The sequence below is a fragment of the Bufo gargarizans genome, chromosome 2, assembly GCF_014858855.1.
Source record: "Bufo gargarizans isolate SCDJY-AF-19 chromosome 2, ASM1485885v1, whole genome shotgun sequence".
Classification (NCBI taxonomy): domain Eukaryota; kingdom Metazoa; phylum Chordata; class Amphibia; order Anura; family Bufonidae; genus Bufo; species Bufo gargarizans.
The window spans coordinates 289,902,869-289,928,719 of record NC_058081.1 but is presented as its reverse complement, the minus strand read 5'-3'; the positions used below and the strand labels follow the sequence as shown (position 1 = coordinate 289,928,719).

General features: G+C 51.2%; 1 protein-coding gene across 2 annotated transcripts in view; it reads right to left on the bottom strand.

Moving 5' to 3' along the window:
- ARID2 (AT-rich interaction domain 2) overlaps window positions 1–25,851 on the bottom strand; it is a 101,929-nt gene that overhangs the window by 10,898 nt on the left and 65,180 nt on the right. For both annotated transcript variants that reach the window (XM_044280378.1, XM_044280379.1), the window contains exons 14-15: window positions 15,502–15,665; window positions 12,298–15,137 (exon numbers count right to left, since the gene is read on the bottom strand). In XM_044280378.1, coding sequence (XP_044136313.1) covers window positions 12,298–15,137; window positions 15,502–15,665 — 3,004 coding nt within the window. The remainder of the gene's footprint in view (window positions 1–12,297; window positions 15,138–15,501; window positions 15,666–25,851) is intronic.

Genomic DNA, 25,851 nt, shown 5'->3' with positions numbered 1-25,851 from the left:
AGACACTCCAGTCCTATAAATGATCGCTAATGGAGGGCCATGGTAACCAGACCAATCCATCAGTGGTCACTATTGAATAACACTGCACACAGCATGGGAAACATAGTGACTTCACTAAACAATAGGATGGAGGATCTCAGAGAAGAACAAGATGTGCCAATACAGTAGTATATTAGTGGCTTATAGTCTTCCAGCACCAATGAAAAATAAAGAAAATGCATCCCATCCCTTCAACATACTGCATGGGCACAATGGTTCCTCCAGAGGGAGATCAGCCTCTATGACATCCAGCTACCAACAGTGGTTATGGAAAAGAAAACCACAGCCTGAGAGGAGGAATAGCAAGGGGTGACTGCTAGCACGCCGATCATGGCCGTCAGCCTAGTGTTAAAGGGCTTATTCAAGATTTTGATATTGAGGACCTACCCTCATGATACGTCAATCAGATAGGCAGGGGTGCAACACCTGGCATCCCTCTGATCAGCTGTTTGGAGAAGCTACGATGCACCGGTGAGCACCACACCCTCTCCCTAGGCCAGTGACATCACATTCAGTCAGTCATAAAGCTCAGGTATGGCTCTGCCAACAGACGGCGTTGTGCTCATGAAACGGCTGATCTATTATAGTGCCGGCGATGTGCGGTCCACCAAATGCGAAATGCACATTGCCGGTGTCAGTGTTTTGCGGATCTGCAAAACACTTACGGACATATGAATGGACACTCAGGATATGCTGCCGTTGATTCTGTTTGAACTATCCCGAGGAAGGGTCATCAATATCAGAATCTCTGAAAACCCTGTTAACAATGCACTGAGTTGAGCTGCTTTAGTCTTGTGTGAAACAAAGTACAATGTAACTGCCAAAACCCCTCATGATTTATTTGTGCTCCACTTTATCAGGTACAAAAGGCTGATCATGCTTGTGATAGAAGTAGCTGTGGGAACAATTGCTGGAACCGCTTCTTAAAACAGACCTGTGACAAAACTGTGGTTGTGAAGGTATGTACACACATACAATAGTGGCATGCAGAAAGTAAAAGACAAAAAAATAAAAGACAACTTTTTCCTGACGTAGCAGTGCTCTGCATTCGGCTGTAACACTGTGTGAACATTGCACATAGCCTTACAACCACAAACAGATAGGCAGGCTCTCTCTATAGAAGATATAGGCTGTATCTATAGAAAAGATGGTTAAAGGGGTTGTACAGGCTCAAAAAACAGACCGTTTCCACAAAAAAAGTAAATAAGACATCTGTCCACTACTAGTGTGTGGCATTGCGTCTCAGCTTCCTCAAAGGGGTTGTATCATCATGCCGTTACTAGGCGAGATGGCACTAAACCCCGACCACTAGGTGGCTGGGAAACAGCAGAGAGGGCCAGCATTCCACTGTTTGGGTAGCTCCCATTGCAGTGCATGTGAGCTACGGAAACAGTGTAGAGCTACTGAAATAGAGAACTGGCCAGCTCCTCAGTTTTCCAGCCTCCTGGTCGTTGGGGCTTAGTCCCATCGCTCTTTAGTAACGGATGACACAACCCCTTTAGCCATTCAGCACCCCTTGGACCGGGGTGGTGCTGTAGAGAGCAGACACGTTTTTTCTTATTCTGTACAGCTTGTTCAATACACATGGTTTTCGTTAGTATTGTTCCTTTATTGTGGCAGTGGGCGTCCTGCTGATGGTGACTGATCGCCAGTGTTGTAGGCCGCCAGCTTTCTAGAATAGCCAACAGTGTACAATGATGCAAGAGTTCAATCCCTGGGACCCTCACCAATCAGCAGAAAGAACGACTACAGTTCACCCAGGAACAACAATATACATACAAGTGCCATAACCCAATATATGCCCCAACCAGGGATTCTTCTACTACTCAAAAGATTAAATAACCTGTATAAGCCTATGGTATACACCATAATATGAAACCTACAAATAACTAAAAGACCGCTTATGAATTAATGTCATTTTATTACATGATTACAAATATCACACAAACATGATTAAAAGAACATTAGTGCAGGGATAAAGCGAATAAAGAAATAGATAATTATAAATGAAATGACAATACTGGTAAGGCTTTCACACTAGCATTCGGGGCTCCGCTTGTGAGTTCCGTTTGAAGGCTCTCACGAGCGGCCCTGAACGCATCCGTACTGCCCTAATGCATTCTGAGTGGATGCGGATCCGCTCAGAATGCATCAGTCTGGCAGCGTTTGGCCTCCGCTCCGCTCAGTGGGCGGACACCAACGGATCAGTCCAGACTTACAATGTAAGTCAATGGGGACGGATCTGTTTGAATTTGCCACAATATGGCTCAATTTTCAAACGGATCCGTCCCCCATTGACTTTCCCCGTCCCCGTCTGAAGCTACTTTCACACTTTGAATTTTTTTCTACAATATAATGCAGACTGATCTGTTCTGAACGGATTCCATCGTCTGCATTATGTGAGCGGATCCGTCTGTGCAGACCCCAAACGGATCCGCTCTGAACGCAGGTGTGAAAGTAGCCTAAGAAATGTCATTTATAATTGTCTTTCTTTATTTGCTCCCATGTTTCTATCTCTTGCTTATATAGAATATGCGGCAAATTCAACGACTATTAGGTCTGGCATGCGCAATGTTTCAATTGATGGCGGAGGCACGGACTAGCGATACTACGTGACGCGATTCCGTGCTGACATCACGTAAACGCGGCTGCGATCACAACGCAGATCACACGACCCCCGAGCGCTGTTTGGCACGACTGCATCTTATTCCCAGAGCTACACAGATATAGAATAAGATCATCATTTTATGTATGGTGATTGGTTGGCTGGTGTATTTAAACTGTGTCCCCCAGTGATGACGCCACCCCCAGACAAAGGTTTGCCAAAACGCGGGTCGGTGTTGGCGCCATCCTGGAGGAAGCAAAGCATGGGTAACTGTTCAATGTCCTTTTGATTGTGAATGAACATGGCTTTTGCACTTGCACTTTACTGTAAGGCTAGGTTCACACCTGAGCGTTTTACAGCGCGTTCCTACGCGCTGTAAAAACGCTCAACAGGCAAAAACCAAATGCTTCCCTATGGGCATGGTTCTCACCTGAGCATTTTACAGCGCGTACGAACGCGCTGTAAAACGCCCTACGCCCCAAGAAGTACAGGAGCTTCTTTGGGGCGTATTGTGGCAGTTTTTCATTGGATGCCTCTGTGGTTAATCACACAAAAACGCTCCAAAATACGCCTGATAAAAACGCCTGTAAAAAGCGCTTATCGAATACGCTCAGGTGTGAACCCAGCATTAATCATGTGTATACAGAAGGACTGATTTATGGACGTAGTATCCACTGTGTTTATCCTCCAGATGATGTCGCTTTTTCCCTGCACCAATGTCCTTTTAATCATGTTTGTGTGATATTTGCAATCATGTAATAAAATGACATTAATTCATAAGCGGTCTGGTAGTCATTTGTAGGTTTCATACATACAAGTGCCGCAGGGTAACCACAGGCCATTCATTCAAAATTGCTAAACTGTGGAAACCAGCTACACATCACACATTACTGTAGACAACTCTGCTGTTCCACTTTAATGCATATCAATTTCATTTACAAATATTTAGAAGTATATCAGACCTGGATTTGGTTGGCGCACAGGTCTCATAAGAATAGAAAACATTAGGGATGAGCGAATATTATATTTTTGAAATTCGTTCACAATTCATTTGGTGATAAAAGCAGAATTTCGTTACCATGGACCATAATGCTTTTCTATCCAGAATGCATAACGGAATGCCTTTAGAAGTCATAATAGAAGTCTATGGGCTGCAAAACGGATCTGTCCCATTTCCGTTATTCAGGGGAGGCCTCTCCTGCATAACAGAAACGGGACGGATCCGTTTTGCAGGCCGTAGACTTCTATTATAACTTCTAAAGGAATTCTGTCAATTCTGCTTTTACCACCAAACGAAGCGTTAAAATATGAAATTCGCTTATCTCAAAAAAAGGAGATTTTTGTATAACTTACCAGTTAAATCTCTTTCTCGCTCTTCCTTGGGGGACACAGACCTTGGGTATAGCTCAGCTCCCTAGGAGGCGTGACACTAAGTAAAACTGTTAAGCCCCTCCTCCATCAGCTATACCCTCAGCCTGGAGATAGAGGCTACCAGTTGCGTGTCCAAGTAGTGAAAGGATAACAACCAATAACGGAAACAACCAGCCAGCAACCCAACGGGGCGCCAGACCATAACCCTGTAACAAAACACAGAAGGGTGGGTGCTGTGTCCCCCAAGGAAGAGCGAGAAAGAGATTTAACTGGTAAGTTATACAAAAATCTCCTTTTCTCGCCCATTTTCCTTGGGGGACACAGACCTTGGGACGTTCAAGAGCAGTCCAAGAAGGGAGGGACCACAAACCCAAGGCGGACCACCACCGGAGCATCAGGAAACCGCTGCCTGCAAAACCAGGCGGCCCAAAGCAGCATCCGCTGATGCATGCGTATGCACTCTATAGAACCTTGTGAAAGTGTGCAGAGAGGACCAAGTGGCTGCTTTGCACAACTGTTCAGCCGAGGCCCGATGCCTCTGCGCCCAGGAAGCTCCGACTGCTCTGGTGGAATGAGCAGTGACGCTGAAAGGCGGAGCTCTACCCTTGGCTCGATAAGCCTCAGACACCGCCAGTTTAATGAAACGGGCAATAGCCACCTTGGAGACCGCCAAACCCTTGCGCGAACCCTCCGGAACCACAAACAGGGAGTCCGTGCGCCGAAAGGATCCGGTGACCTCCAGATAAATCTTCAACGCCCTGACCACATCCAGACGGTGCAGTTCCCGTTCTCTGGGGTGGGAAGGAGAGGGACAGAGCGACGGAAGGACGATGTCCTCATTGATGTGAAAGGCGGAGACCACCTTTGGCAGGAAGGACGGGACAGGCCGAAGCACAACCTTATCCTGGTGGAAGATCAGGAAAGGTTCGGAGCAAGAAAGAGCCGCCAACTCCGACACCCGTCGGAGAGATGTGATGGCCACAAGAAAAATGACCTTGCAGGACAGAAGGCGAAGGGAGACCTCCCGTAAAGGCTCGAAGGGGGCTGATTGGAGCGCCGAGAGCACCACATTCAGGTCCCAGGATGGAACTGGAGGGCGGTACGGCGGAACAGAGTGAGCCACCCCTTGTAAGAAGGTCTTAATTGGCCCCAGAGGGGCCAGGGGACGCTGGAGAAGAATAGACAGCGCCGAAATCTGTCCCTTCAGAGAACTGAGGCTCAGCCCCAGGTCCAGACCCGACTGGAGGAAGGACAGGATCGTGGGAAGAGAAAACCGGAGAGGTGGGATGCTCCGGGACTCACAGAACCCCAGATAGGACCTCCAAACCCGATAGTAGATCCTAGAGGACACGGGCTTACGAGCACGGATCATGGTGCGGACTACGTCCGCGGAGAAACCCCGTCGCGTTAAGACGGCGGTCTCAATAGCCACGCCGTCAAACGTAGCGAGCCTAAATGCTCGTGGAAGATCGGTCCCTGAGAGAGAAGGTCTTCCCTGGAGGGCAGTGGCCACGGTGCGTCTGCCAACAGCAACATTAGGTCGGCGTACCAAGACCGGCGGGGCCAATCCGGGGCGATCAGAATCGCGGGAACGCCCTCTGCCGCGATCCTCCGAAGAACCCGTGGCAGGAGGGGGAAAGGAGGAAAGACGTACAGAAGGGAGAATTCGCGCCACGGAAGAACGAGCGCGTCGGCGCCGTACGCCTTCGGGTCCCGTGCCCTGGCCAGGTATCGGGGGACCTTGTGGTTGAATTTGGAAGCCATGAGGTCCACGTCGGGGCGACCCCAGCGAAGACAAAGGGCTTCGAACACCTCTGGGTGCAGGGACCATTCTCCCGGGTCGATGGTGGACCGGCTCAGGAAATCCGCCGCCCAGTTGTCCACCCCCGGGATGTAAATCGCGGATAAGGCCGGCACATGCGCCTCCGCCCAGAGGAGAATGAGGGTCACCTCTTGCATCGCTGCAGCGCTGCGAGTGCCTCCCTGATGGTTTATGTATGCCACAGCCGTGGCATTGTCCGATTGGATCCGAACAGGGTGGCCCCTCAGTAGATGGGTCCAGTGTCTGAGGGACAGAAGAATCGCCCTCAGTTCCAGAATATTGATTGGAAGTCTGGACTCCGATAGAGACCAAACGCCCTGGACGGACCGGGGAGGGAAAACCCCCCCCCACCCCCGTAAGCTGGCATCGGTGGTAATCACCAGCCAGTTCAGTGGGAGGAAGGACCTCCCCCGTAGGGGGATATGCAACCACCAGCTGAGGGAAGCCCGAGCCAGGGGAGGCAGAAGAAAGGTCCTGTCCAGACTCCTCGGTGATTTGTCCCAGGCCGACAGAATTGCCCTCTGAAAGGTGCGGGATCGGAATTGTGCGAACGGCACCGCTTCGAAACAGGCAACCATCTTTCCCAACAACCGCATGCTGGTTCTGAGGGAAGGGCGGTGATGACGGAGGAGACTGCGAACAGACCCGCAAAGGGCCAGACGCTTGTCCGACGGGAGGCGGACCTCCGCCAACTCCGTATCCAGGAGCATCCCCAGGAAGATCAGCCGTCTGGAGGGGGTAAGAGAAGACTTGGGGTGGTTGATGATCCAACCGAACCGCGTCAGGGTCTCCAGAGTGAGTCCCACACTGCCGGATGCCTGAGAGAAGGAGGGTGCCTTGACCAAGATGTCGTCCAAGTAAGGGAGAAGAAAAACACTTCTTGAACGCAGAAGGGCCAAGACAGGGGCCAGGACCTTGGTGAATACTCGAGGAGCCGTCGCCAGACCAAAGGGAAGGGCGACGAATTGGAAGTGATCGTCCCCCACCGCGAAGCGCAGGAAGCGGTGATGACATGGAGCAACCGGAACGTGGAGATATGCATCCTGAACGTCGATTGAGGCCATGAAATCCCCTCTTTCCAGGGAGGCCACTGCGGACCTGAGAGACTCCATCCGGAATTTCTGCAGTCGGAGAAAACGGTTCAGGCGCTTTAGGTCCAAGATCGGTCGCACTGAGCCTTCCTTCTTGGGAACCACAAAGAGGTTCGAGTAGAACCCCCTGAACCTTTCCGTCGGAGGCACAGGGGCGACGACACCCTTGTCCATTAGAGAGCGAATGGCCGTGAAGAAGGCGGCCGCTCGTACGGGATCCCGCGGAGGACGGGACCGGAAGAAACGGTCTGGCGGAATGGACGCAAATTCGATCTTGTATCCGCAAGATACAATCTCGAGCGCCCATGCGTCTGAGATGTGGGCCCGCCATACGTTCCTGAACAGTAGAAGGCGGCCCCCCACCCGGGTGGGTGGGGGCGCACCTTCAGGCAGAGGGCTGCTGGCCTGAGGGAGCCCGTGTGGGCTGGGGCTTGCGCCAGGTAGATTGCGTCCGAAAAAACGGCTTCTTGCGTCTATCCTGGGCTGGGCCAGAGGAAGAAGAACCGGCCGCGGGTCTAGACCCGGTGGGCTTGCGAAAGGACCGAAAACGGGACGAACCAGCGCGACCGCGGGGGGCGCCCCTCGGCCTGGACTGGGGGAGGAGAGTACTCTTCCCACCCGTGGCCTCAGATATAAGTTCGTCCAGACGGGTTCCGAACAAGCGGGAACCCGAGAATGGTAGGCCAGCCAAAGAGCGTTTGGAAGCGGCGTCCGCCGCCCAAACCTTCAGCCAGAGTTCCCTCCTGACAGAAACTGCCAGGGCAGAGGAACGGGCAATGAGGGCACCCGCATCAAGAGAGGCCTCACAGACAAATTTTCCGGCCTGGACAATTAGTTGGGCTAAGGAACGGAGGTCCTGTAGAGGGACGTCCGACCCTAACTCCCGTTCCAGTTGCAAACCCCATTCAGAGACCGCTTTACCAGCCCAGGCGGAGGCAAAGACCGGTCTAAGGGCCGAACCAGAGGCAGTAAATATGGCCTTGGAGAGGGATTCCGTACGACGGTCCTCAGCAGACTGGAGGGAAGATCCGTCTTGTACAGGAATAGTAGTGCTTTTGGACAGGTGAGCCACGGGAGGATCAACCTTAGGCGGGGACGTCCACGTGGTCACAGAATCCGCTGGAAAGGGATAACAAATGTCCAGCTTTTTGGGTGTAACAAAGCGGACGTTAGGCCGGGTCCAAGCCTTGGACACCACAGAAGAAAAATCTGCGTGGATGGGAAAGACCTTGGAGGTCTGTCTGGGGCGAAGAAAGGACACGCCGGCCTGTTCAGAGTTGGGGGGGTCATCGTGTATGTGAAAGGTATCACGGATGCTAGTGATAAGATGCCCCACCGCGGACGCCAATTTGGACGGAAGCTCTGAGTCCATGTCCACGTCCGAATCCGCCAGTTCTCCCTCAGAAAGCGTATCCCTTTGAGAGGATAGACTTGACTGAGCTCGCACGCATGGCGGAGAGAGCGAAGCATCTGGAGAAGATGTGCGCTCAACCCTTGAACGTTTCTGAATATGCCGGGCCCTGGAAGATTCGCTGGGAGGCAGGGAATCAGTGGGGGCGGCAGAAACGGTAGTCCCAGCGGGTGCGACAGGGATTGTGGCAGCCTGCGGGAGAGGCGGTCTATCCACGAGACGGCCCACTACGTGTGTAAGGCTTTCCACCGCCTGAGACAGAGACCTAGCCCAGTCAGGGGGTTCAGAGGCACCGGGGGGCGCAGCGGAGAGCGGGCCCTGCACCGGGGCCTGACATGCAAGGCAATGCGGCTCAGATTGCCCACACGAAAAAAGTTCCTTACAGGCGGTACAGGCATGGTACCAGGGTTTGGGGGCACCCGTGGGATCTGACATGCTGAAAAAGTGGTCGTACCAATACAGAGACCACAAGGGATATAGCAACTATGACCAGGAGGGTTAGGAGAGGGTTAACTGTCCTACCAGTGCCTCAGAAGAACGTCAGGAGTAGAGAGGATCAGCAGCAGCTGCAGCAGCAGCAGCAGCAGGGAGCAGCAAACAGCAGAGAGCCTGCAGATAGCGCCCACAGAAGCCGAGCGATACACCAGGTGCTCAGAGTCCCCCACGTGTCCCAGCTTCCTGTCTAGGAGTGAGGAAACGCGGGAAGAATTCAGCAGAAGCGCGGGGAACAAGCTCCGCCCCCTCCAGCGCTTGAAATGTCTCCTGTGAAGGAGAACCTAACTCCGCCCCCAAAATGGCGCGCGCGCGCGTAAGCCACGCCCCCTGCTGCCGAAAAAACTCGCAGAGCTAAGAAGAAGCAGGATGCCATGAAATAAAGGGCCCGCAGGCCCCAAGAGTGCGGCGATTATTCCCAGGTGGGTGACCTTCTGCCACCATCGTCCCCTGCCCCGCCGATGCCGGTATGGTCATGTCGGGCATAAGCCCCGCCCCCCGTTCGGAACGGAGCGGGCGGCGGCGGGAGGGAGAGAGGGAGAGATCAGCCGTCTTGAAGAGTAGCCTGAAAATGGGGGAAAACGGCGTGAGATACACGGAGGGGAGCTGGGGAGGGTCTGCTGGAGCGCTCAGAATGAGCGACCACGGGTGCCCCCCTTACCCAGAGGGGTACATGCTTGCCGATAGGGACGGGTATGGGCTGGAAAAGCCATCTCACCTGTCTTCACCCTCAGTTCCTTCCAGCAGGGTCGCCCCTTCAGCTACTGGCACCGCAGTGGCAGGAAGCTGGGAGAGGGGCTTTGCGTGCGGGCGACCCCCTAGCTGGCGGGATGTAGGGGAGCCATTGCTGCCCAGATCCTCCTATTGCTTCTGTGGGGGAGGCAGCAGTGCAGATAAGTTGGCACTGGCGCAGCTCACCCCGGGAGAGCAGAGAGGCCCAATGCGTCTCTGGTATCTCTAGGAAAACACAAAAATAAAATAAAATTACAACAAGGAGAAAACAGCCCTGCAGTAGCAGGGAGTGTCTTGCCTCCTTGGACACTAAGCTAAAACTGGTAGCCTCTATCTCCAGGCTGAGGGTATAGCTGATGGAGGAGGGGCTTAACAGTTTTACTTAGTGTCACGCCTCCTAGGGAGCTGAGCTATACCCAAGGTCTGTGTCCCCCAAGGAAAATGGGCGAGAAACATTGTTTCCAGCATACCTGACATTTAAAGCTAATCTCACATGAGCGTATTTAGACTGGGAAACATGTTCCATGTGACAGCCGTTTCCCAGACTGAACACTGTTCCTCTGATATGATAATGATTTATAATACTGTGTATTGGTGCTTGACCGCGGCTCTACTATACTGCACTCACATAACGCTATGAGTACAGTTCAGTAGATCGGCAGTCAGGAACAAACTGCACGTGTACGATATTGTGAGGTCACATCACAGATGCAGTGTTCAGTCACACGGAGCGTGTTTCACAGATTGGCCTACTGCTGCATTAAAGGGTTTATCATGCCCTAGCTTATCACCTACACACAAAAAAGATGAGATGTGTTTGCTGGCTGGGGCCCGGCGGGGTCCTATGCCCCCATTTGAATGGAGCAAGTCTCACAAGTGCACTGTTGAACTATTCATTCTCTATGGGATTCACTATCCATGCACGGTACATAGAGAATAAGCGAAGTGGCAGCAAACGTGACAGTCACGCGTGAGACCACTGCGGTCCCCAATGCACGGAACGGCCATGTGCATGAGCCTTAAGGGTACATCCACTTGGGACAGATAAGCTGTGGATCCACAGAACCGAATCTCTGGTGTGGTTTAGTTGCAGATTTTGCTCCTGATAAGCTGCAGATTTCACACTATGCATTGCTAAGGGATCATTCAGATGGCCATATGAATAAGTCCGCAAAACTGCGGAACGGGTGCGGACGGACCCATTCATTTCAATGCGGCCACAAAAGATGCATACAGCACACCGTGTGCTGTCCTCATCCGTGGTTACGTTCCGCGTAAAAGATAGAATATGTCCTATTGACATGTTCTATTATGGTTGCGGCCATGTGCGATCCGCAAATTGCGAAACGCACATAGCCAGTTATCCGTGTTGTGCGGATCCACAAAGCACTACGGCCGTCTGAATGGGCCCTAAGGGTTATATCTCCTGTGCATTTACACATCATAAAATGAAATCTCACACTTAAAATCTGAAAAGCAGCTCAATTTACACTGCAGATTTATTTTTTGCAGACCTAGATGAGAGTTTTCTAAATCTAATTTTGCTGGTACTGTAGAACTCTGGGGACCCGACACACCCAAATCCTTAATGGCAAATCCGCACCGTCTATGTCCCCCGTGGACGTACCCTTACTGTAATTTTGAAAGCAATAATAGTCTTAAATACTGCAGACTTGCCATTAAAAAAAAGAAATAATACAAAAAAACCTTCATGGAAACGCTTAAGTACAAGTGTGAACAGGGCAATGGGTCAAGTCCTGATAGCCAGTTGATTGTAACACTTGTCCACGTGCTAATATAACACTAGAAGCATTAAATGATTCATGAGCATTGATCATTCCTACCCATATTCTCCTGGAAATATACCTGCACAAAGACTGGTTGCCAGAAGTAAAAAGAAAGCAACCCACATTCTTTTAAAAATTTTGATCATACAACGAACCAGCAGGGGGCGAGCAACTACAGCTAGACAGCACACACAACTTATGGATACAAAGGGTGAGGATGATGTCATGCAATTCAAGAAGGTCAATTATTTGCAGTGTTACTCAACTGTCCATGCAGATCCAAACATTAATGGGAGCTTTATTCTTTAAAATAGTATTCCCACAGGATAGGCCATAAGAACACCTGTACACGTTGTGGAATATGTCTGGTTTTTCATTGCTGCTTCCCATGCAGATAAACCGCAGCGTAGTACAGTACCAGCAAAGTGTATGTACTTTTCTATGCGGCAACTGACCCGCTGTGCACATTTCCAAATCCCCAGCAGGTCATTTATGTGTGCAGTTTTAGCTGCGGATTTCACCCTTTTCCAACGAAGGGCGAAATCTGCAGCAAAAGGTCCTCAAATCCGCACCAAAAACCGCAGTTGGAAATTGCGGATTTGGGTGCAGACATTATGCAGAAGTGCAAATAAATCTGCACAGAAATTCGTCCGCACTCGTGTGTAGGTACCCTAAATGTCTGATAGTTGCGGGTCACTGTCTCGTGATGGCAGTGAATGAAGAGGTGGATGGGCAGCTCTCTCCATTCACTTCTGTGGGAGTTGCAAAAATAGTCGCATGTACTATTTTCAGAAGTCAGAAATCAGTCCACTTCATACACCGCCCAATGTAAGGATAGCATATTACAGCTAAAGGTCGGTACTCCTACTTGTAAAATGGCACAAATCAAATACATAGGAGACATACGCTCATTTTTCTAGCACCAAACACTTGCAGACAAGACTTACCTGTGCAACACCTGTCTGTACGAAAGTATGTGGATGCTGCTGCTTTTGCTGCACAGCACTTTCTATTGCTACTTTAGCTACAGTGTTTGGATCAACACCTGCTGGCACAGCGACCATAGTTGCACTACAGCCAGCATTGTGGGGGTCACTGATTGTAACAATCCTTACTCCCACTTTATTGGGAATAACTGGGACAGATTCCCTGTCATTGTCCTCTGCCGGTCGTTTAACAGCTTTGCATTCTGCTGTGCCATTAGTAGAGCGGGTATCTGCAGGCAGTGCAGGCTGAGTGATCCTAGTTCCTATATGGGGCACCGCAATAACCTGATGACCCGGTAAAACAGAAGCTGTAGACTGGGTTGAGACGACAACAGTCGGACGTTGCTGAGGCACATCTGAATTCAAACTGGAAACTACAGGTCCATTGGGTAAATCTGTTGCATTACCACATTGTATCTGGATTGCAAGGTTCGAAACATCATTTGTACTACTTGCAAAATGTGACAAACTGTTGGCTAGTATAGGTCCATTGGAAAGCCTCTCCAGTTGATCACCTTTGGCAGTAACTTGTTGCGCAGAATCCACAAGGTCCTGTTGCTCCATTGGAGATATTTCCCCATTTCCTACGTGGTTGGAAGCTTTGTGATTAGGAATGTTTTTGCTCAGATGTGAACAGTCTCCCTTTTCAAAATCACAAACCCCATTAACCTGTGGCTTTTTCAAGTCTGTTTTACCATCTTGTATATCACTCTGGTCAGTGTTTTGTTTCAAAGCAGCTCCATTTTCCCCCAGTTCCACAGATGCCCCATTAGTGACCACTTGACTGGCCTCATTCAGCATTTTTCCTGAGTTTGAAGGAGGTAGACTGGAGTCACACTTTTTGCCATTCAAAAGGTTTCCCATTTGTACTTCATTTCCACTCGTTTCCCCATTGCTGGTGTTAACAGAACCTTTCGGACAAGACGGATTTTCCATTACTTCAATTTTACGTTCGTGCAGGTGCAAGCCTGTCGCTTCTTTTGCCTCTTCCTCTTTTTGGCAAATTATTTTATCCCCCTTAAAAGGGGGAGAAGGAGCAGATGCGGGTATTTGCCCGCCAGGCTGTGTAAGAGCAGCTGGTAGTGTTTGTACCTGTAATCCCACTCCAGGTTGTGTCCCACTCATAGGTGCAATAATTTGAGGTGTATTTCCCTGGCTTACGGTTGCAGTAGCAAAACTTGTGTTTGGCACAACTGTTATTGTGACTTGATTGCCAGAAGTTCCTTGAAATATCGTTGCTGGAGAGTTCGATATCAACTGACCTGGTAAAATTTGTAGATTAGAAATTGGAACAGTCTGTACCGCAGTTTGATTCTGCATTGTACCCTGCACTAATTGCATGTTTTGTTGCCCAACAAGTATTTGTGGAGTGGCCGTCTGCCCTTGTACACCAAATGAAGGGGTCTGATTATTGGCTACTTGATACACCACCTGAGGGCTAGGTGCTCTTGCATTGTTGGGAGGTGGTATCTGCGGGGCTGGGAGTATGAGTTTCCCTCCAGGCGTTGAAGGTCCCCGTTTGGGAAGCAACAACTGTTTAATGAGGCTGGACTCAGCAGGACTAGAGTGTCCAACACCTCCACTTTGGGCCTGCTGTTGCTGAACCTGTACTTGTACCTGTTGGGATGGCTGTGACTGCTGTGCCTGCGGTTGTTGATAAGCTTGTGCCTGCTGCTGTTGGTGAGGTGCTGGTGACAACTGTTGCCTTTTTACCGAAAGCATCTGGCTAACAGTAGGAGGGGGTCCTTGTGAAATTGAAGTGATGGGGGAAGAAGTCATTACTGGTGGGAGCTGATTATTTGGAGTTGGGATTGGAGAAGAGGAAGGTGTTAGATTTGTCTGGCCAGTTAGCTGGACAGTCTGTCCTGCCTGAATTGCAGCTGGATTCGTGAGAACTATTTGGTGAATGGCTGGTGCGTACGCTTGACCAGGTTGAGCTGGCTGGCTGACAATGACTACACTTTGCTGGGGTTGCTGCTGTGATGGTTGCTGAACTACAGTTGTCGAGGATACTTGCTGAGAATTAAGAGGTTTTGGGGCTATGTTTTGAAATCCTATTCTAGAGGTCTGAGGATTTTGAACACCAGCTATTGTAACCACCTGTCCTGCTGCTACATGGAAACTTTGTACAGTTGTAGCCGACACCATGTTAGAGGAGGACGTCGTTACATATTGTTGTGGGGTTATGATTACTGTATCTTTCTGCTGGTTGGAAGCTGGGGATTGTTGGGAACAGTGAACAGTTTGTGAGGATGTGGTGATTAGCTGCTGACCTTGTGGCAGTCCAGATGTACCTGCTGACAAACTCTGCACTCTGCCAAATATATGACCTTGAGGGACTGTTTGTTGTATAACAGCTACCGGAGTGCCTGATGTTAACTGACCAGGTACCACAGTGTGTAAAGGCGATTGCTGCTGAATGACAGAAGGATGGTGAAACAAGGCCTGAGAACCCACAACTGTAACAGAAGGCTGCTGCCCTGGATTGCTGTGAACTAGAGAAGCTTGTGTTGATCCTCCCAAAGCAATACTGACAGGAACTGCTGAATGCTGCACAGAACCCTGTATTACTGCAGCTCTAACCATTTCACATGATATTGGAGTTTTATTCTGAATTACAGTCACTGTGGTATTCTGTTGTTGCTGGGCCTGACCATGCAGATTCTGTGGCATACGGCAAACTGTCTGGGCCACACTGTGGACACCTTGAATAGGAAAAGACATCTGCGTTGCAGTGAGATTAGTAACTTGGTTAGGTGCTACAGTTCTCTGGAAGGGATTTACTGCTCCTTGTGGTACTCCTGGGAACACAAAAGCAATAATTGGTTATTAGATCAACTTCAGTGTGACATATATTAAATACCAATCTTATCTTGTGGGACAAATACTATTACAATATATGCATGTGATCTATATGATCTACGGAGCATCAGACTAACCGATCAAACATATGATTATTAACAGACTGGGGGCTACTATGAGGTAATGCTGGCGGTTTTATATGCGTTTTTTAGGTGACAAGGTTCCCTTTAAGCTATGGATGTAAGTGGTTTAAGACACCAAGTTCTCAGAAAGTACACCACCATCCAAAGTTGCAGTCTGTATAAAATTCAAATATGCAGCACTTCATGCCAACATATTGAGTAGAAACCCCTCTATACTAACCTGCTGCATTTGTGTCTGAAACATTAGAAGTTGGCTGCTGCTGATAGTACATCTGAATAGGAAGTGGTAAGGCCCTTCTTTTCACACCAGACACATGAATATGAGCTTGCCCATTGTTGTTTGGATCTTCCACTCGCTTGATGTTGTGGTTTGGGAACACTGACCTGTAAAAGAAAAAAAAAAGATATATAAAATTATGAAATCAAACTCCCTTTCTACAGCCCCTGTTTCCCTTACTACAACGATGGCAAAAGATTTAAGACTGAGACAAATTTAGATTCTTACGTTTGCTGCTTCAGCATTTTTAGATGTTTTTGTCAGATATTTGTATAGTATACTGAAGTACAATTATAAGCTTTTCATAAGTGTAATTTTTTTTATTTTTTTACTTTTATTGACAAATACATCAAGTTTATGGAAAGGCTCAATACTTCCAGTGTTGCTGACCCTTATTTTTCAAGGCTTCTGCAATACGCCCTGGCATGCTGGATATCCGCAGCTATGCCAAATCCTGACTGATGGAAACCCATTCTTGCCAAATCAATGCTTGGTATCACAATTTCAGTTTGTCTGTTGACCTGCTTTTTAGAGGATTGACCACAGGTTCTCAATCGGATTGAGATCTGGGGAGTTACCTGGCCAGGGACCAAAATATGCATGTTTTGTTAACGGGGCTATTTCGTTACCACTTTTGTCTTGTGACCCGATGCTCCATCATGTTGAAAAATGAATTGCTCATCACTGAATTACTCCAGGATGCATGGGAGAAGTTTCTGTTGGGGGATATTTTGACACCATTCTTTATTCATGGAAGTGTTCTTAGGCAAAATTGTGAGTGAGGCAACCAGTCCTACTCACATTCTAGGACAATTTGCTGGGCACCATTTTAAATAATCAGAGACCCCTTTTAAATACAACAAACTTAAAAAAAAGGCAAGTAATAAAGAACATAAATAAGTAGACTGGGCAAGGATCTTCCAGCAATATTTCATCATCTGAGCCAACAACCCCTTAAAGGACAGGCCAATTTTCATTTTTTTTCCCCTCCCTGCCTTCCAAGAGCAATAACTCATTTACATTCACAGCAATAATGAGGGCTTGTCTTTTGCAGGACAAGTTGTACTTTCTAATGGAACCATTTAACATTCCATACAATCTATTGGGAAAGTGGAAAAAAGTTCTGAATAAAGGGAGTTCGGGAGGGAAAAAAATTCAATGCCACCAAGGATTTATGAGTTTTGCATTTACGGCAATTCTTGGGCATTAAAAATGTTACATTACCAATATTCCGTGGGTCAGTACCATTACAGCAATGCCAAATTCATATCGTTTTGCTTAAAAAAAAAGAAAATTTGGAAAAAAGGAGATTTTTGTATAACTTACCAGTAAAATCTCTTTCTCGCTCTTCATTGGGGGACACAGGAACCGTGGGTATAGCCATGTCCTCTAGGAGGCGTTGACACTAGTAAAAGCTGTTAGCTCCTCCCCTGGCAGCTATACCCCCTCCAGCCTGGAGAAGGAGCTTCAGTTTGTGTACAAGCAGTAGGAGAAGCAAGCCAACCAAAGAAAAAACATGGAACACCAACCATGCCAAGGACCCAACAGGGTTCAAACCAGCAACTGCCACAACTGTTGTCGAACAACAATACTGGGTGGGTACTGTGTCCCCCAATGAAGAGCGAGAAAGATTTTACTGGCAAGTTATAGAAAAATCTCCTTTTCTCACCCATATTCATTGGGGGACACCGGAACTGTGGGAAATCCAAAAGCAGTCCACAGGGAGGGAAAAACCACAGACCCTTGGAAGCAATCATCCCTGCAGGCATCTAAGAAACTGCCGCCTGCAAGACCATGCGGCCCAAGGCAGCGTTAGTCGATGCAAAGTATGCACCTGGTAAAATTTTGTGAATGTGTGTAAGGAGGGCCAAGTAGCTGCCTTACACAACTGTGCAGCTGAAGCGCGATTCCTCTGAACCCAAGATGCGCCCACTGCTCTGGTGGAGTGAGCCTTGACACCTAAGGGCGGAACCCTGCCTCGGGTGCGGTATGCTTCAGAAATTGTAGACCGAATTTAGCGTGCGAGAGCCGCCTTGGAAGCCGCCAATCCCTTTCGAGGACCCTCTGGAATGACAAAAAGGGGATCCGTACGGCGGAAGGGACCGGAGGCTGCTAAATACATCTTCAGAGCTCTGACAACGTCCAAATGGTGTAACTCCTTTTCCTTAGAGCGTGAAGGAGAGGGACAGTGAGGGAAGGACAATTTCCTTGTTAATATGGAAGTCAGGAGACATCAAGGCGTCCACGCCGCATGCTTTCGGATCTCTTGCTCAGGAGAGAAAGGTGGGACTCTGTCATGTAGATACCGTTAGCACACCCAGGACCAATGAAAGGATTCCCTGGAGAAGGAAGGATGTGGTGGGAGCCACAGCCCACCAGTCGGGACCGGAGTGCCACAAAACAAATACTCTGTGCAAAAGCAGATTAGAGAAAGGTAGTAACGTAGGAGCTACCAAGGCTTGCAGGGTGGCTATGAACCATGAGCCTCAGGAGGAAAAGACAGGAGAGGAATAGGCTAGGACTGAAACCCATTCCCCACCTGAGACTGGTGCTATACAGAAGTAGCCAAGGATTAAGTGGCTGAGCAAAAAAACAGCGCCCGAGGAGAAAGCCAGGCGAGAGGAGTCACACTGTATTGCTAGCCCCATACCGCAGCATATGAGGGGGCCACCCGCAGAGGCGACCGAATTCAGTGCTAGAAGAGTCCACCACCTGACGAATGAGCTGTGCAGTAAAAACCGAAGTATGTAGTGGTAACGCAAATACCACTCCCACAGTAGTAGCCAGCACTTGCCCTGTCAGCGCAAAGTGAGGGGGAGGCATGAGACTATCTCTAGAAGCCACGTACTATACTTCTCCAGTGAAGTCGAGCTACTGTAAAAACTCTACCTGGAAGGGCGCTGAACAGGAGCAACTACCAAGCTAGCGCCAGGGTAGGACCCCTAACTGATGAGGATATCCCTGCAGCGACTATGAACTCTAGCATTAGTGAAAAAGCTGCACCTGTGTGGGGGAACGCGCTGTAGTAGCTAAACCAGAGTGCCAGCATAACCACTTCCTCAGAGAAGGAGGAGTGGTGGATAGAGAATATAGTCAGTGAACACTCTACTCGCTGGAAGGTACTCCCCATATATGTGCAATGGTGTACGGCACTCCGCATTGAAGCAGACAATATCATGACCGACTGGAATGGTGGAGGCCCATGGAGATGGGGGGAGGGGGGGGGGTCTCTAGGACACAAGTGATGCTAGGCAACCCCCTGAGAAGACAGAGAATGTTATAAGCATGTCCAAAACCAGCGCCAAAAAGAAGGAATAGCCACCGTATCCACTGGCGGCACCCATATACCACTAGAGTAAGAGTACCGGCAACCGCGGGTACCAACTGTTGCCACGCCCCCTTGCTAAATAAGAAAAGGCACGTAGAGCCGTGGCGTAGTTGAATTGCAGCATCCCGAGGTGTTTAGATTTTCCCCACTATAGTGGATCACTTGTGGAAGGGGGTAATGTAGCTGGAAGCACGGTGAAGTACAACACTTCGCCTTTGGAGATGGATAGCGCGACAGTCGGGACCATGTGCAATTACCTTACCTATGAAGGTGGAATGCATACGGCAAGTACTTAAAGAGGACCTTTTACCTGGAAAAACATTGTGAACTAAGTATACTGAAATATACAGCCGCGCCCAGGGATCTCACTGCACTTACTATTATCCCTGGGCGCCGCTCCGTTCTCCCGTTATGCCCTCCGGTATGTTCAGGGACTTGGTTATAGTAGGAGCAGACTGCCCTTGTTCTGCTGGGCGTCTCCTTCTCCCATGCTGTAGTGCTGGCCAATCGCAGCGCACAGCTCACAGCCTGGGAGAAAAAAAACCCTCCCAGGCTGTGAGCTCTGCGCTGCGATTGGCCAGCGCTACAGCCTAGGAGGAGGAGACGTCCAGCAGAACAAGTGCAGACTCCGCCTACTATAACCTAGAGTCCTAAGTCTCCGCCTACTATAACCTACTGAGCGAAGATACCGGAGGACATAACGGGAGAGCGGAGCGGCGCCCAGGGATAATAGTAAGTGCAGTGAGATCCCTCGGTGCCGCTGTATATGTCAGGATACTTAGTTCACAATGTTTTTCCAGGTGAAAGGTCCTCTTTAAGCCAGTGGTAGGAAAATACTCCCCTATAAGGGGGGGGGATAATGCCCAATGCGGGAACTAGTGCATATGGCGAGTCCTGTACCCCATGGGAGTGCAATTATTGCACCTAAGGGGGTAATGCATACAGCACACACAGTAACCAGTGATAATGTCATCCCGCCACCTATGGAAGGGGCTAATGCGTACAGCAGGTACTGAACCCAGTGGAGATGCAATTCCATCACCTACAGAAGGAGCTCTGAAAACAGTACGCCCGGCACTGAAAACGAGATTTTTGTATAACTTACCAGTAAAATCTCTTTCTCGCTCTTTCCTTGGGGGACACAGAAGACCTTGGGTATAGCTCATCTCCCTAGGAGGCGTGACACTAAGTAAGAACTGTTAAGCCCCTCCTCCACAGCTATACCCTCAGCCTGGAGAGAGAGACTGCCAGTTGCGTGTCCAAGTAGTGAGAAAAGGCAAAGTCCAAAAGTGGAGCCAACAAGCCAACTACCCAACGGGTAAAACAAACTCGGAAACAAAGAATGGGTGGGTGCTGTGTCCCCCAAGGAAAGAGCGAGAAAGAGATTTTACTGGTAAGTTATACAAAAATCTCGTTTTCTCGCCCAATTTCCTTGGGGGACACAGAAGACCTTGGGACGTTCAATAGCAGTCCAAGAGGGGAGGGACCACAGCACCAGGGCAAAGCACCCGAAGGCATCAAGAAACCGCCGCCTGCAGACCAGGCGGCCCAAGGCAGCAGACGCCGAAGCCCCAGTGCGCACCCTGTAGAACCCAGTAAGGTGTGCAAGGAAGACCAGCGACCGCCTTGCACAAAAGCATGGCCGAAGCCTTATGCCTCCGGCCCAGGAGGCACCGACCGCTCCGGCTGAAATGAACGGTGACACCAAAAGCAGAACCCTGCCCTTGGTGCGGTAACCACAGCAATAGACACAGAGAGCGAAGGAAAGCCACCCTGGAGGCCGTCAACTCTTTGCGCGGACATCCTGGAAACACAAGAGACCGAACGCAGACAAGAGCCGGAGATCTCCAAGTAACAACTGCAAAACCAAACAATCTCCAAGCGGTGAAGCGCCCGTTCCCGGAGACGGGAAGGGGATGACCAAAGCCTCGTAGATAAGAAGGCAGATACCACCCTCAGAAGGAAGGGACGGGATGGAGAAACAGCCCCGTCCTGGAAAAGGACAGAGGGCACAGAACACGAAGGGCCACCCATCAGACATGATGGCAACAGAAAACACAACTGTACAGGACAGCAGGAGTAGGGAGAACTTCTACAACGGCACCAAGGGAAAGAGTGGAGCGCCAAGAGCTCAGTGTGTAGTTCCCAGGGCGGTACCAGGGAACGGTACAGAGGAACCAAGAGCCACTCTGTGGAAGAAGGTCATGACAGGCCCAGGAGGGCCAGAAAACGCTGCAAGGGAAAGGACAGCGCCGACACTTGACACTTCAGTAACAGAGTCCCAGTCCCAGGGTCAGGCCGGACTAGAGAAAGACAGAACCAAGGGAGAGAAAGCAGAGTGGGGGAATGCCCCACTTACCACAAAACCTAGTCAAGAACCCTAAGTCCGACAACCGAACCCGGACGAAGCACAGTCGGGAGCGAACACCAGCGCGCTCGCAGGAATCGCCTGGCAAGCGGGAAAAAAAACCCAATGTGATCAGGCGCAGACCAGTAACACGGCCCAAGGGTCGGAAGAAAACTCCCGTCGGCCCCCGAACAACATAGTCCCGTATCCAACCGGAGTGGGTGAGCAGAAGGACAGACGGAAGAAACCGGAAGGGTCCGCCCAGCAGCCGACAGATGCCAGGACAAGACAGGCCAAAGTCCAAGTCGACGTAGCCACCACAGGAAGGAGTTCTACAGTCCTGGTGAGGGAAAGTCAAGGACAACCGTGACCGAAGGGTAGTCCTCCCAAGTTACCGAAAAGGTAAGTCCAGCAGGACCATATGCCCAGAATGGAAAGGCAATCTGCACCCAGCGGGAGGACAGAACGCAATAGGCCTGGCAAACAGGCACACAGCTAGTACTGCCAGCGAAAACGAGGGAGACGGTACGAGACCACAAGTAACCCCCGGAACCATCCAAATGAACAACCATGCTCACCCCCGAAGGGGAGGGGGCAATGACGAAAACAGCCTCTGAGGCCTGGCCGGTGCAGAAGCCACCTCGGAGTGACAAACTCAGAGAGGAAGCCAAAACAACCGAGCCAGCGAGGAAAAGCAGTCGAGACAGAGGCCGGCATAACACCCTCCAAACCGAAAGGAGGAATGGCAAACAGGGAAGCCACAGGACAGTTCAAAAGCCGAATACCTGCTACTCTGTGAGACGACCTGCAGATCGCCTCGCAGAAGGCGAAAACCCTGAAGAACCCAAAAGTGGAGGTCCCTCAGACCTGGATAGACGAGCACCCAAGAGAAGTTGGGTGACCCTACCCGAGAGGAGCGGTCTGTTCCTGGTAGCAGATCAGACTGAAGTGCAGAAGGCGCCAAGACAACGCTCTTGACCCGACGGCTTGCGCGGGGAAGCAATGTCACGGGAGGACGAACGGGTACGCATCAAGGTACCCCGAACACCCCCCAGGTGGAAGGGCCAATGAACATGGCTGGTGCAGTCACAACGGGACCACACCAGAGAATGAGTGCCACCCAGCTCGGTGCAGTAGCGAGCCAGCAGAGCCCGTCTACATATATACAAGTTATACAGTGGTGAATACATTGGGCATTCATTTGTTGTGTGTTGGACAACACCTTAGGCTCATACAGGTGGACAGAATGACCTCTTCAGAAAAGAGTGCAAAGCTAGCGACAAGCAGCCTCACCCCAAGAGAAAAAAGTATGTCGCAGGAGGAAGGGAGGCATACGTACTAGCAAACCGCAGGCAGCGAGAAGGCCAACCCACCCACGGAAGGAGAAGGCAAACACGGCCCAAACAACGCACAGAGCGCACAGCCAAGCATCCCACAGTATCCATGGAAGTACAAGTGCAACCCGAAAGGGAGTTATGCACAAGGCTAGTACAGGGGGCATGCTATGGAACGCAAGCAGTCCGCCCAGAAAAGGGGGGAGAAAAGCACCTGGCAAACTCTGCAGACGGCAAGAGTGCAAAGGCCCGCACCAAAGGACCTAGTGAAGGGGGAAGGGCATGCACAGGATTATCCGGGCATTAAATTATTGTGCAATAATCCACCCAACACCGAATTTTGTGAGAGTGCAACGAGTAGTTCGCCAATGAAAGGGGAACGTCCAGTACAGCATATAGAAGGACAGCCGTGAATCTCATGAGCGCGCAAATTACCGCCCACGGAACGAGAAGTGGTCATGCACAAGGCCAGCACCGTTTCTAAAGGGAGTGCAAGCAGCGCACCCATGTTTAGAGGGCCATGCTCCTGGCCAGCAACGTATTCGGTGAGGGTGCAATGAACCGCACACGGCAGCATCGCATCCCAGGAGAGCGCGAGCACCCCGCCACGGACGGGGCCATGCACATGGCCAGCAACGTACTGGCGCAAGAACAAACACCGTCAGTGAAGGTGCATGTATGTCGCCTGAGGAGAGGAGGCATGCCCATGCCGGCAGCAAAGCCAGCGAGAGTGCGGTACACCGCCCAAGGAAGGGGGGGGGGCCATGCCTATGACTGGCAGCGGATCCGGTGAGAGTGCAAGCACCCCGCCATGGAAGGGGGTCAAGCACGTGGCCAGCAACCTACCGCGAGAGAACAACCCCAGCCAGGAAGAGTATGTATGCCGCCCGAGAGAAGGAGGCATGCTCAAGGCTGGCAGCGAAACCAATGAGAGTGCAGCCTACCGCTTATGGAAGGGAGTCATGCACAAGGCCGGCAGCGAATCCATTGAGAGTGCAGCGTTCCGCTTATGGAAGGGGGACGTGCACATGGCCGGCAGTGAACCCAATGAGTGCAGTGTTCCGCATATGGAAGGGGGACGTGCACATGTTTTATACCCATAGCCGACAGCGAACCCAGTGAGAGTGCAGCGTACCGCCATAGAAGGGGGATACACACATGGCCGGCAGGAATCCAGTGAGTGCCGTGCTCCTTGAGGGGTCATGTACATGGCCAGCACCGTATCTGGTGAGAGTGCAATTCTTCTGCCCCAGAAGGGGGTCATGCACCTGTCCGGCATTAAATCCAGTGAGAGTGATGCACATGGCCAACCTGTAACTGGAGAGGCGACGTTCTGCCTATAGACGGGGCGCCTGCCTTTGGTCAGCGCCGCATCCCGGGAGATGGCAAGGGTCCGCCTAGAAGGGGAACATGTAGCTGGCCAGAACCGCAGCAGAGGAGCGCAACATGCCGCCTACGGAAGGGGGGCATAGCGTGCGGCCAGCACTACTGCATCAGGCTGCAGCGTCCTGCGCAACCATTCCGTTATTTATTAACTTTTTTTTTTTTTTTTTTTTAAAAACACAGCCACTCTGAGGCAAAAAAGGGGCCACCATACAGGGGCACAATCTCACACAGGCCCACCAGGAAGCCCAGAACATAGAGGGTGTCCTCTAGATGGGAGCCGGCCCCTGGTGGCCGGTACCCAACAGGTTAACAAAACATCCGGCCTAGGGGGCGGCGCTGCGATCCCCTGGGGGCGGGGGACCTCCAGGCGGGAAGAATTCGCGCCGCGAGAAGTTCCCGCCCCCTCCAACTGAGGCTGGAAGTTTGTGGCCTAGTAGGCCGAGAAGCCGGGGCCTAGATTTTCGCGGCGCCCGGCCGACCGGGAGTACCGGCGGTCTGCCGGGACCGGGAGGGAGCCGGCTGACGCATGCACTAACGGCCCGCGGGTGCCCACCCCGCGGGCCGGCAGAGACAAAGGGCCGGATTGCGGCCGTGCAGGCCGAAGCCTGGGTCAAAGGTTTGCGGCACCCGGCCGGGAGCCGGCAGACGCATGCACTAACTGCCGCGGGTGCCCACCCCGCGGGCCGGCCGAGACAAAGGGCCGGATTGCGGCCGAGCAGGCCGAAGCCTGGGTCAAAAGTTTGCGGCTCCTGGCCGACCAAAAGCCTCAACAGTCAGCCGGGGCCTGCTGGAGCATCGCGCTCAGTACATGCAGGCAGTGAGGGCCTTGCGTCCGGCAGCTTCTGGAGCCGGCAGCTTCTGGAGCGGGCCCTTGGCCCTAGACACCGGTAAGGAGGGCGGGGGGGGGGGACCCTGAAGTCCAGCACTGCACCCCCTGCCCTAACGGCGCCCGTGGAGGAGGGACAGGGCAGTCAGCGAGGGCCCCCTGTACTGAATCTGCGACCGGTAAGGGGGAGGGCCGGCATAACCCCTGTGTCAGAGGCAGCTAGGAGCGGGTCTCCGGTCCTAAAGCAGAATTCCTCCACAGCCATCCATTGCTCACCCCTGTGCAATGCCCTATGAAGGGGCAGTGTATAGTCGCCCCGCGGTCACCAGTATGGTGGTGGTGTGGGGCTATATGATTATTGGGCAACAGCTGGATATGAGAGACAGCCCTGGAGCCAGAAAATGGCTGTTCCCAACGACACCTCAGGGTCCAGCAGGGACCAGTATGGGGGTCCAGCACGCAGGAGACCGGGGAGGGAATGAGGGGAACGTAGGGCTGGAGAAGCCTCTCTCTTACCACAGCCGTCTTCACCCTCGGTCCGTTCCAGCAGGGTCGCCCCTTCAGCTACTGGCACCGTAGTGGCAGGACGCTGGAAGAGGGACTTGGCGTGCGGGCGACCCTTGCGCTGGCGGGATGCAGGGGAGCTGGGCTGCCCTGGTCCACCTTGCCTTCTGTGGGGGAGGCAGCAGTGCGGATGACCGGCACTGGCGCAGCTCGACCCCGGGAGAAACAGAGAGGTCTAGTGCGACTCTGTTGTCCCTGATGATCTGAAGAAAAAGACAAAAGCAAAAAGCAAAAATCAAAACTAAAAACCAAACAGGAGAAAAACAGCCCTGCAGTAGCAGGGAGTGTCTTGCCTCCTTGGACACTAAGCAAAAACTGGCAGTCTCTCTCTCCAGGCTGAGGGTATAGCTGTGGAGGAGGGGCTTAACAGTTCTTACTTAGTGTCACGCCTCCTAGGGAGATGAGCTATACCCAAGGTCTTCTGTGTCCCCCAAGGAAATTGGGCGAGAAAACAGTGTTATTGTACTTAGTCCACCTATGGCAGGAACAATGTATAAGCCAAGTACTG